Source organism: Meleagris gallopavo, chromosome 4 (assembly GCF_000146605.3).
Source record: "Meleagris gallopavo isolate NT-WF06-2002-E0010 breed Aviagen turkey brand Nicholas breeding stock chromosome 4, Turkey_5.1, whole genome shotgun sequence".
Taxonomy (NCBI): Eukaryota; Metazoa; Chordata; class Aves; order Galliformes; family Phasianidae; genus Meleagris; species Meleagris gallopavo.
In genome coordinates, this window is record NC_015014.2 from 48,630,575 (window position 1) to 48,641,788 (window position 11,214).

The following is an 11,214-nucleotide window of genomic DNA, read 5'->3' on the forward strand; positions in this document are numbered from 1 at the left end:
GGAGAGGAGAGGAGAGGAGAGGAGAGGAGAGGAGAGGAACTTTCTATCAGTGTCCAAAGTATTCAGACTTCACTCTTGCAACACATTTTGAGCATGTCAGTTACACAGCCCAGAGAAAACCACATAATTACAGACACGAAAATAGCGTGTCTAACTGTTCCTGATGAAAAGTGCCTTTTAGCTTTGAGAGCCTGAAAATAAGCAGGCTGTGAAAACTGGAAGCAGTTTTTTCTCACATAGCACCAACCTCCCACCCCTTGCTTTATCTTCTCCCTGATCTGATTTCACCAAGCCAGTGCTCAGTGCGCTCAGTCCTGCATGGGCTCCACGACACACAATGAAGAGTACAGCAAGCCTGCATGGCCCAAACTGTCAGCTTGTGCATCTCAGGGAAGCCATTTTGCTTCAGCAAGTTGCAAGCAAACCTTCAGTTCATCATTTTGTAATTTATCATTACAAGTCTTGTGAAGCAAATACAGACAAAATGAGGTTTTCAGTTACAGTGTGAATATTTTCATCCAGCTTCTTCTGAAGCAACTACTCTCCAGAGCTTTCTTGTCCCTAAATCCCAGCATCTCACAGCAGATACCACAGCAGGGCATCCTAGCCTAGCAGTCACTGTTCTTTAACACATAAAAACAGCAACATTACCTGTCATAAAGAAAGCTTATCCCACAAAGAGGGAAAAAAAAAAAAAAAAGCAATAGGACTTGCTGGCAAAAAATGTTCCACTTTAATAAAACCAGATATTAAATCAGTGAGGTGGAGACCATAATAAAAATGCCTATAAATGTAACAGACTTTAAGACTGCCAGTGCAAAATTTTGCATGTGATCTTTAATGTTCAAACAGTAACAATGGCTACTTTTAAATTAGGGGATGCAAGAAACAACACTTTCATTGACAACACATTACAAGAGTTGGGATATTGGAACTTACTTTTTCCTAAAGCCAAAAGATTTTTAACTGAGGAATGAAAATACCTAACATCTGTGTAGCTCCATGTAAGTATCAGGAAGCTCAGGTTCTTTTACAAATATGTCAGTTTTAGTGTTCGAGGGGGCTAGGGATTTCCAGTGTACACCAGAAGTTTTACAAAGGGAAAGAGAGAATGTAAAGAGAAGAGTGCAGGGGAAATGTATGCTCAGGTGCAGAAGCTTGTGAGGATTTGAAGCTGATAATAAAACCTTACACATGAAACCGGCATGTTTTTATGACCTCGCTTGGAATAAGGCTGATGAGTGGTAAATATTCACCAGCCTGGGAGTTTTGGGGATTGCTGCAATAACAAGTGTCCCATGCGCTACTGCTGCTCGAGGTGCCCATAATTCTGTTACTTGTTCACCTGCATCACAAGTGAGACCATCCCTAGGATTCATGGGAGGAGAATTGTTCCATTTGGAATTTCTCCTCATGAAGAAGCTCAGATGTAGAACAGAGCACAGTTGGAGATGGGCATCCAACTGATATTTCTGGTATAAACTATCAGTAGGTTAGATCTGAGCTATAAATTATATGTTCAGTAGGATAACTCCCAAAGTCCCACCTTGGATTTGAATCAGACAAGCTTTTGCATCAATTCCAGTTGGAATGCATGAGTCAGGCTTAGTCAGAACAGACACAGATAATTCTCTTGGGATCCTCATGGAGATAGAATCATCCTAATATTTTGTGCAACACCTTCCATGGCAGCATGCTATAAGCCTCAGTTCTGAGCTCACTGAAGGGTGGGGAGGGCAGCAGAAACCTTGGGGTGAGACCGGTCTGCAAGATCTGAGGGATGGTGTGGGGCAGAGGGTTCGGCACAGATAACCTCAGGAGTGGGGCCACCACAGCTCACAGGGAATGCACAGTGTGGTGTGTGTTGACCCCTCTCTGTCTTCCAGCAGTATGCACTTACACATCTAGAGGTGCCGCTTCTTTAGCCTGCCTCTGTGCAGAAGGGTAACTTGGCCCAAGCAGGTATGTCAGAACTTGATGCTCAGACTTGCCAAGCTCCCTAGGGCACAACGCCTGCTAGTCTTTGTTTTATAGAATTCAGCCTGTTATGCTTAGCATGCAAACTAAAAAAAAAAAATGTATTATTTAGCCTTTGTAAATATGCACATTCAACACTGCCATGTACTTAATTTTTTTACTGTAGTAGAATCATGGATTCATAGAATACCTCAAGTTGGAAGAGACCCATAAGGATCATCAAGTCCAACTCCTGACTCCACACAGGATGACTCAAAAATTAGATAGTCTGAGAGCATTGTCCAGACATTTCTTGCACTCCAGCAAGATACTTGTTTCATGAAAACCACTGTTTATAATCAAAATGTGCTAAAAATATGTGAGAATTTTAGTGCTCATGGAAAAAAAAAATACCTTTCATCCCTAGAGAATGGAGTCTTTTGCCTCCAGAATTATGGCAGGGAGATGAGAAGTGATGATAGCACAGATTTGTCTCTACCACCCTACCCACATGGTTAGCCTTGACTACAAGCCAGCCCTTCTGGGGTTGTAACTAGGTCAAGTCTAGGAAGAGTCAGGTTAAGTTCCTCCTGCTTCAGCACATCTCTGACTACATTGTTGCAGTGGTCTCCATTTTCCCAGGAACAGGAATAGGGTAAGAAAATAAATCTCACAAAGCCAACTATCAAATGTCACTACATTTTGATCACTCCTATGCTGGACACAGTGTGTTTGATCACTGTTGGGCGGTAACTTGGGCATGTGTAAGAAGTGCTAGGCTTACCTGCAGGCCATTTATTATATGGATAGAATTATTTGCATCAGTGGTTAGATAGAAATATGAAAACAAATTGTAAGGATTTTACAACAACATATACAAGAATCTTTTAAATAGATACACGGTGGTGAGATTTTATACATTAGGTTCTTAGAGTAAAAAAAAAACAAACACATGGACAGGTATGTCAAGAGGGGAGGTTGATCCAGATGAAGTTTGTCATGAAATAAATGCAGACAAACCAACAGCTGAGGAACACTGATAACAAAATCTGCACAACTATGATCTGTAAATCTCCAGGCTGGGTCTGCTTCAGTCCAGGATGGCAAATTACAAACACAGGGTTGTGAACAAAGGCCCCTGCCTGCATCTGTCATTTTTAAAGATAGTGCCCATGTGTGTTGGGTAGGCGAACAGAACCAACAGAGTGCACATCTGTTTTACTGGGGCCACCTGCACCACGGTCCTGACAGGAGTCTGCCTGTCTTTGATTCGCTCCCATTATCTCTGCCGCAGCATCTTTGTGCAAAAGCAGAAACAACGAACATAGGCAAAACCACTGCTGACAGTCCTCAGAAGATCTTGCACTCGTTAATGGAGAAGAGTTTCCGCCTGTTCTGCCTCTTGGCTTGATTGACTGCTGTCCGCACAGCATACTCAAACACCTGCTGCACACCGCGGTTGCTGAGGGCTGAGCACTCCAAGTAGCCTTTGGCTCGCACATCCTGGGCGAGCCGCTTGCCGTCCATCGAGCTGATGCAGGAGGAGCGGTAGGGCCCCGATTCACGCTGGTCGGTCTGCGTGGCCACTACCAAAACCGGGATGCGGGGCAGATGGTTGCGGATCTCGCCAATCCATTTGCTCCTCAGGTTTAGAAAGGAGTTGTGGTTTGCCACGGAGTAGCACATTAACACCACATCTGCCTGTTGGTAGGAGAGGGGGCGAATGCCTTTGAAGGCATCGCTTCCAGATGTGTCCCATAGGCCTAGGCTAATCTGTACGCCATCCATGAAGACATCCACTCCAGTGTTCTCATACACAGTGGGTCTGTAGTTGTCTGGAAAAGTGTCAGAGATGAAACGTACCAAGAGAGATGTTTTTCCCACTGCAGAGTCTCCCACCAGCACGCACTTGATAGAATCCAACATTTTATTTAAGACCAGGACCAAGAACACCGTCCCGGTGTGGCAGAAGCAGGATGCAGAGAGATCTCAGGGGCTGTCTAGATAACTTCCATTTGGGGAGAAGCTGTTCCAAATGTCTTTACTTCTGAAGACTTGATTCTGCCACTTGAGTCTAAAATCCCCTTCTCTCCCACGCAGCTCTGCAGTGCTGTTGTATTTAATTCTTCAGTGAGTCAAATGATGTTCCTGAAAGAGGAAAAATAAAATGTCACATTTGTAACCCACAGAGAACAGATTGTTCTTCGTCAGGACAAACTTTTCTGGTCAAATTTTTGGACAGCCATGGGAAGTACCTCACACAGAGGATGCTGAATCTTGCCATTCCCTCCCAGCTGGCGGTGTGTGCAACAGCCATTCACGTAAATAACTTTCTTGCTGCTCCACAGGGGCTAGCAGTCTTATCACCTCTGCCATTCTGCACAAAGACCAGCTGTTTTTTCCCCCCTAATTGTCTAAAGAACTGATGAAATAATGTTCACTTTGGTGTAACTGTTCCTGATCTGCTTTCAGTGAGACATTTTCTGCCTCTGACTTTAACAAAGGCTGCCAAAATCCTGAATCCTTCTTAATCAGTCAGTATAGATTCCTTTGAAAACATACTCTTGTTCTCTAGAAGTAGCCACGAGAAAAAAATCACTTCATGAACTGATTAGACAGTTTAAGCTATTCTGTAACGAGCAGTAATGCCAAACTGCTTGTGACAACAAGGAAGCAAAGCCTTCAGATGTGACTGGCACGAACCTGAACAGTTTTCAAAAGCAATGTAGGATTCGCAGCAAAAATACAAAAAGAGTTCCAAATGTTTCTTACAAATCAATTCCAACAAGCAAGAAGAATAAGCCAAAGAAAATCACACCAGTAATGCTGGCCTAGTCAGGCAATTTTATCAGAAGGGGATGCGGCTGCCCTAACATTTATTTAGTCTGTTGTAAAACTGAACTGAGAGTACCTATGCAATTGGTACGTATGGAATTGCTTTTGAGCTACTGCCAGCATTCAGTCAAATTTTCTTACTTTGAAAGTATTCGTCTCTTTCCCACTGGCTATGTGCAAGATTCATCAATCACGTATGGCTGCATAAAAATGCTACAAAAGTCACCAACTACAAAACCAAATGAAAATAAGCTCTGCAAAGTGGTTAAAACTGTTTAAAAATATCACTGGCTAATGACCTGTATATGTTACACAGATAACTTATTTCTGTCTCCTTCACATATGAGAAGAGAAGCCTCACCATGAGGTTACTTGCTCAGAAATGAACGATGGCCACAAAAAGTACATACTGGATATTACAGTAACACTTTCACTACACTAACTCCACCACCACCCCACATTTCTAGGACACTCAAAGCTTTGGCTTATCTCACAGAGGAAAAAAGAAAAAAAAAAAAAACAGGAAAAGAAAAGCAGTAGGTGAGTCTAGAGAGAACATTTTTACAAGCATTGCCAACCGCTGCTGGCAACTTCCCTCCTTCCATTTTGCAACAAGGCATCCTCCTACCTCCTCACCTACCTCCTCTCATGCTGCCAGCATGCCTGCATTTCTCCCACCCCACACATCAGCTGGAGGAAGATGTGCCAGAGCTCAGATGGGGCATGTTGCTTTATAGCAGCGGCACCGGGGCTATGGGGCAGGTTTGTGCTTCCCCGAGTGACGGGTGTTTGCAGGAGCCACTGCCACAGACGTCACTTCCTGGTTGCTGTGCTCACCATCGCGGCCACTTCTAGGAAGTGGGATGGAGGCCGAGACTGGCACTGCTGCCTGCCGGGAACTGACTGGGCTGCTCTGCCAGATCAAGTGCTGGTGGCACCAGCTGGACGCTCAGCTTTAAGGCTTCAGTAGGGATAACTTTACTGTTACTCCTTTGTTCCCCAAACAAGCACGCAAGGGAATGAAACAAGATATTTGCAAGAGGTAACTTTGAACATTCAAAAAGCAGGCACAGGATACGTGGTATAATTACTTAAGTGCATCATTGTCTTTCCTTCAAGGTATTCTACTTCAATATCGTGTCAGCAGTACAGTTTTAAAACACCACTGTTCACCACAAGCCAGTAGCGCATGATTCAGACCAAAGTGTGTGCTCCCAGAAATACAGCGCATACCAGGTCTTTTCCTCAGAACAAACATTTCCTAATGTAAGAACTCTTAAACATCTTTAGTTTCACTATTTTGAGTATATTTGAATGTGGGGAAAAATTAGAATGCCCAAGCACAACTTCTGCTATTTCACAAACACCAAAGCAGAGAAAGATGGATAAAAGAACTGTTGAGCTATACAGCTTGGTGATAACCAGGTCTAATTTTACTGGCAGTTTTACAAAGAAAATATACAAATGGTTAAAGCCCAGAAAAGGCTAGTCAGCACACAGTAATAAAGGACAAAGTAGTCCAATGTAGACAATGCAGAGACATTTAAAGCAAATAGAATCACAGAATATCCTAAGTTGGAAGGGATCAGTAAGGATATAATTCACTGATGAATTGCACACAACTGGGCCCATGTTCTGGTCCCAGGGACAAATTGGAGTCAGTCCTGATCCTTTCTTTGCAGCCAGCTGGAGTTCACATGCTATCATGTATAGCAGGGATTATGTAAGTGCATACTGGAGAGGTGTGTTAAAGCACACGTGTAGCCTGTCATTGACGTGGCCTCAGGATAGGAGAAGTAGTAATGTATTAAAATGATTACATAAACTCATCTTAATTAATGGAAAAACCTTTAGATGAAATATCAATAAAAAACAATGTCCTTTAAAGGACAGGCCAGTACAGGGCACCTCTACCCATCAGTATACAGACGGTTGTGTAAATATTTGCAAAAGCTTTGGTTCCCTTCTCTAATACTATGTTACAGTCTTGGTCTGACACTACACCAGTTAAAATCTTGCCTTGCCTGCACAAAAGCTTGGAATCACATGTGGCTGAGTTTCAGCTGCTAAAGGATTTCTTTCCAACAATTTGTTTCCCTAATTTTACTAATTCTATCAAATCCATTTTGTATCTGGAATTCCGGATATAAACATGTTACTTATTTTTACACTATTTTGGCTATATTTTCCCCCACTTGTAAAAACAACAAAATGTTTAACAAAATTTAACAAAATTTACATAACACGGTGAAGGTTCTTATGATATTATTAAGCATAAGAATATATATCTCATTCTGATGCAGTCATTAAAAAAGGGACCGAATCAAAGTTTATCAGCTGAACCAAATGGGATTTTCATTTATGCCAGGACAGTTTCTGGCATCTTCTGTAAGGTAACTGTGAGTGTGGCTCAATGTGGTGAAACATCTGCAGGGGATGGACAGTATCTTGTGATGGGAGAAAAGAAGGGTTGGGAAGTCCTGATTTTAAACCCTGTCTTGTATATTCATTGTGCAGCTTCACGTAGACATGGATTCAGAAGAGATTAGTTCATATATAAACAAAACCATGTAGGCAAAACAACAGGCTTTTTAGACATTACCCTGATCTGGCAGTCACAAAATGCTTCAGAGATCTAAGGCAATTAACATGCTAACTATTATTGTCCTTATCCGGTTCCTACCACAATTATACCTTACTGCACTTCCTGTTGATATCAGGATAAGAGCAGGCTAATTTTTCAGCTTGAGCACTGTGTACAGTAGCTCCTGAAGAGAACTGATGCTGAGAGGAAGCAAAAACATTTGTACTAATTAAAAAAAAAAAAAGAAGTTGAAAACCCCTGGAGACTTCCAGTTTCTATGCAATGCTTGATTGCACATTGTCTTTGCCTGCACGCATTCCTCCTTAAGTCCCACCTCAAGCAGAGATGAGGTCTGCAAAGCAGTGTCTACAGCGTATTTCCACCAGTTGGTTATAATCACAGCTCATTCCAGCTGTGCTGCAGATGCATAAAAACTGTCATCATGTCTCTTATTTAGAGACCCTCAAGGACAGGAAGAAGATGTGGAGACTACTTTCACTGACCAGACAGCCCAGAGCTTTGTGCTTCCACCTCTACAAGTACACTGAGTGGGGTCTAAGAGCACCTCCTGTGAGCAGAAGGAGAAAGAGGAAGAAGAAGAAAGAGAAGGAGGAGGAGGGGGGCTGGCAGAAAATCAAGACAGGATAGAGAAGCCACTGCCTGGTTAGGGACAACACCCAGAAGATGCAGCACGGAGATTGATGCCTCCCTGACACTGTGGATTCAGTCTGCATTACCCACTAGATCACCGGGTCACCAATGTCATGCCACCCTGTTTTCAGCTCCATGAGCAAATCATACCCGCTCTGTTCAGATATTGTTGCCACAGCATGGGGCTCCTGACAACCTGTGCAATGACTGCAGTCTGTCTGGAGATTGCCTCTGGTCTGCAAGCAAATGGTCTCTAGCCGCCAAGTCTCCTGCCTCATAATCATTAACCTGCTGCTCTGACATTTGCTTTAGCTGCCTCTTGTTTTTTAATCCTATTTTAAGATTATTTTGATCTATCACACCAAGTAGCCCTGGTCTTGCTGGTCTTGGAAACTGCCTCCCTTTCTTTTCAGACTATGTCACCATTGCAGCCCATCCTGCCATTCAGTGGTGGTACTGTTGCCACTAAAGGGAATTGGCACTCAGGCTATACCTTTGCAAGGTGCTGCATCTTTTCCCCAAAATAATTCACCAAAAAAAAATCTGAATTCACTTTCCAAGCAAGGTATCGCAGGCTCCATCGTTATTTCCCAGCCCAAGAGCAAGATGGCAGGCTATTGGCCAGCTGCTTCAGCCCTCCAGTGTGTTTATGACAATCTCTCAATGTCTTTTGCTACTTTAAAGAATTGTGAGGATGCCTAGAAGCTTGTAGGAGAGCTTTTATACAGATATTTTAGCCCTAAATACAATCATATCTGCAATGGCTTCCTAAAGTTGGAAGTGCAAGCAACACCCATTGAACTCACATTTTCAAAATCAAGATGTCTTGCATTCTTAATTTTTTTTTTCCAGAATTAAATAAAATTGCAGTCATAACTACTTAGAAATTTTTCAATCATTACCTTATTCACAAAACTGAAAATCTGCTTCTCTTTTACAATTTGAGCACTTCATTTTGAAAAAAATGCAAAACTAAAGTTTAAAAAAAACCAACATTTCATTAAATTTGTAGAAAATGAATGGACACTTCCCTAGGAACTTCTAAGAAAATTACTGTTGGATGAATACAATGCCCAAAAATTTAAACCTCAGTTGTTTTTTTTGGCAGTTTTAACCACTGAAACTGAAGGAAAGGATTTATGATCAGATATTCAGTCGTCTTGCTAACTTTATTATTAGTAAGTGAGCACAAGTAGTCAGATTTAAAATAAAAACCCTCATTTTGAGACTGGGAAGTCTTGCTATAAAACAATGACAAATACATATCAGTGTTATTTGGAATGAGACAGGAATCCTAGTGAAGGGATGAAAGCTTTCCTCACAGGAGAATATACATAGATCACCCGCTCTGAAATCATTGCCTCCTTTTTCTTTCCATAAAACCATGGAAATTACAATAGATACAAAGACTACAATAATACTATTAGACTGAGCAAATTCTTGGCTACAAAACACTCTTTCTTAACATAGTCACCATCATTAGTCATGCACTTTCAATGCACTTTCACCGGTGATGAACAGGAACCAATATTCCATGCCTATAAAATTTGGTAACAGTAGGTGACCTACTGTTGCTACTGCTGAAACACACCAGCCACTGCCTCACTGTGCTCACATCCACTGTTTGGTCCCTATAAATGTTCAGCAACCGTCAGTGAATGTCAATGGGTACCATTTTTTCTGCATGAAGGGAATTCAGTGACACACCTTTGCTTCATATGCAATTCTACGTCGGACACCATTTTGTCAGAGTGCCCCTCCGCTGCTATCTGTAACGAAATATTGGTGGGAAGATCCAACCTCTACTGCCATATCACCAACATCCACCTCTGACATCGTGGGCCAAAACAATAAAATAGGAGGCACTGCCTTCAGAGCAGCCCTCATATATGTTTACACACATGCTTACATAGGTGTGTGATAGTACCATTATTTTTATATATACGTACTGGATAATGACAAACCTGAAAATCTATTCAATTTTTTATAGACGCTAAGAAAAACTATTCAACAATTCTTTTAATTAACCAATTAAATAACAGAAATATTTATTTATCTTCAAGAACACTTTATATGCGATTAATCACACTTTGATTCAGCTACTTATAAATTAAGCATGAACACAAATAATTAGAACCACTCTAAAAATTATCAACAAGACTTGTGTATTGATTCGAGTTCTTAAATTCAATAGAAGTCAATTCTGCAGCACTAAGTACCTGCTTCAAAATTCAAGCCGTGAGTCTAAAGCCATTCTTTGTCCATGTTCATGGCAGAGTAAACTACAGACTTACGGTATTCAAAGCCCTGGAGGACATTTTAAAAACGGACACATTTTCAGGATAAATTTTGCATCCTCTCCAAATACAACATGGGTAAGCCTGATGCAGGGAGTAAGGCCCTTCACAGAGAACTGGCCCATTTTCTGCTCTCAGCCTGGTCCAACAGCCTCCAAAGCCAGCAGCACATTGTGCCCAAAGTGTTGCATGTGACCTTGCACTTACCAAGTGTTTCCCATCTTCAAGATACAGGGTATGTCACTTTCTTTTCCCACTCTTCTCTGCAACAACATTTCTTTCCTGCTCTTAAGCAGTGAAGAAATCCTTCTCAAGTCTCAGCATACGCACAGCCTTAAATAGAACAACTACTGTGCAAATGTCACGTACGTATATGCTCGAGCACTGACATGCTCCAACCATCTGCCTGTCTATATCCCCTCAAAGGCTCTGCCTCTGTACACATACACACATATCTCTGTATATGCATTCACCGCCAACTACACCGCAGAACTACTTTTGTGTCCAGATGGGGATACAGACACACTTGCAGACGAGCACGGACGCAGCACTGTGCATTGACTACTCTACTACCAGACATCCCAAATGGCCCAATATCAGAATGGGCTTCAGTGGTAGAGCTCCACACACCCCTAACTAGCTGCATCGCAGCCAAACCGAAGGACTGGCGCTACAGGTGGTGCAGTATTTGATATCTGACTTCAATGAGAATACTCTGTGTGTAGAGTTATTCACAAGTGGAAAGGTTTGCAGCTTTGGGCCCCAAACCACTTCAAATTTTTCATGTCACATCCTCTTTTTAACACAGTTCACCTTTCTTGAAGTTTGAGGCAAATCAAAAGAACGCTCACAACATATTTTTGTAGATATTTTTACAGGTTTAACTCTTCA

General features: G+C 42.0%; 1 protein-coding gene across 5 annotated transcripts in view; it reads right to left on the reverse strand.

Moving 5' to 3' along the window:
- Positions 1–1,532: 1,532 nt before the first annotated feature.
- The window catches only part of RHOH (ras homolog family member H), a 16,741-nt gene continuing 7,059 nt past the window's right edge, over positions 1,533–11,214 (reverse strand). For 2 of the 5 annotated variants that reach the window (XM_010710266.3, XM_010710267.3), the window contains one exon: positions 1,533–4,104. In XM_010710266.3, coding sequence (XP_010708568.1) covers positions 3,307–3,882 — 576 coding nt within the window. In that variant the 5' untranslated portion in view covers positions 3,883–4,104 and the 3' untranslated portion in view covers positions 1,533–3,306. Of the gene's footprint in view, positions 4,105–4,211; positions 5,354–5,431; positions 5,601–10,530; positions 10,872–11,214 lie in introns of those variants that run through there. The other 3 variants (XM_010710268.3, XM_010710265.3, XM_010710269.3) reach the window with 3 other exon arrangements.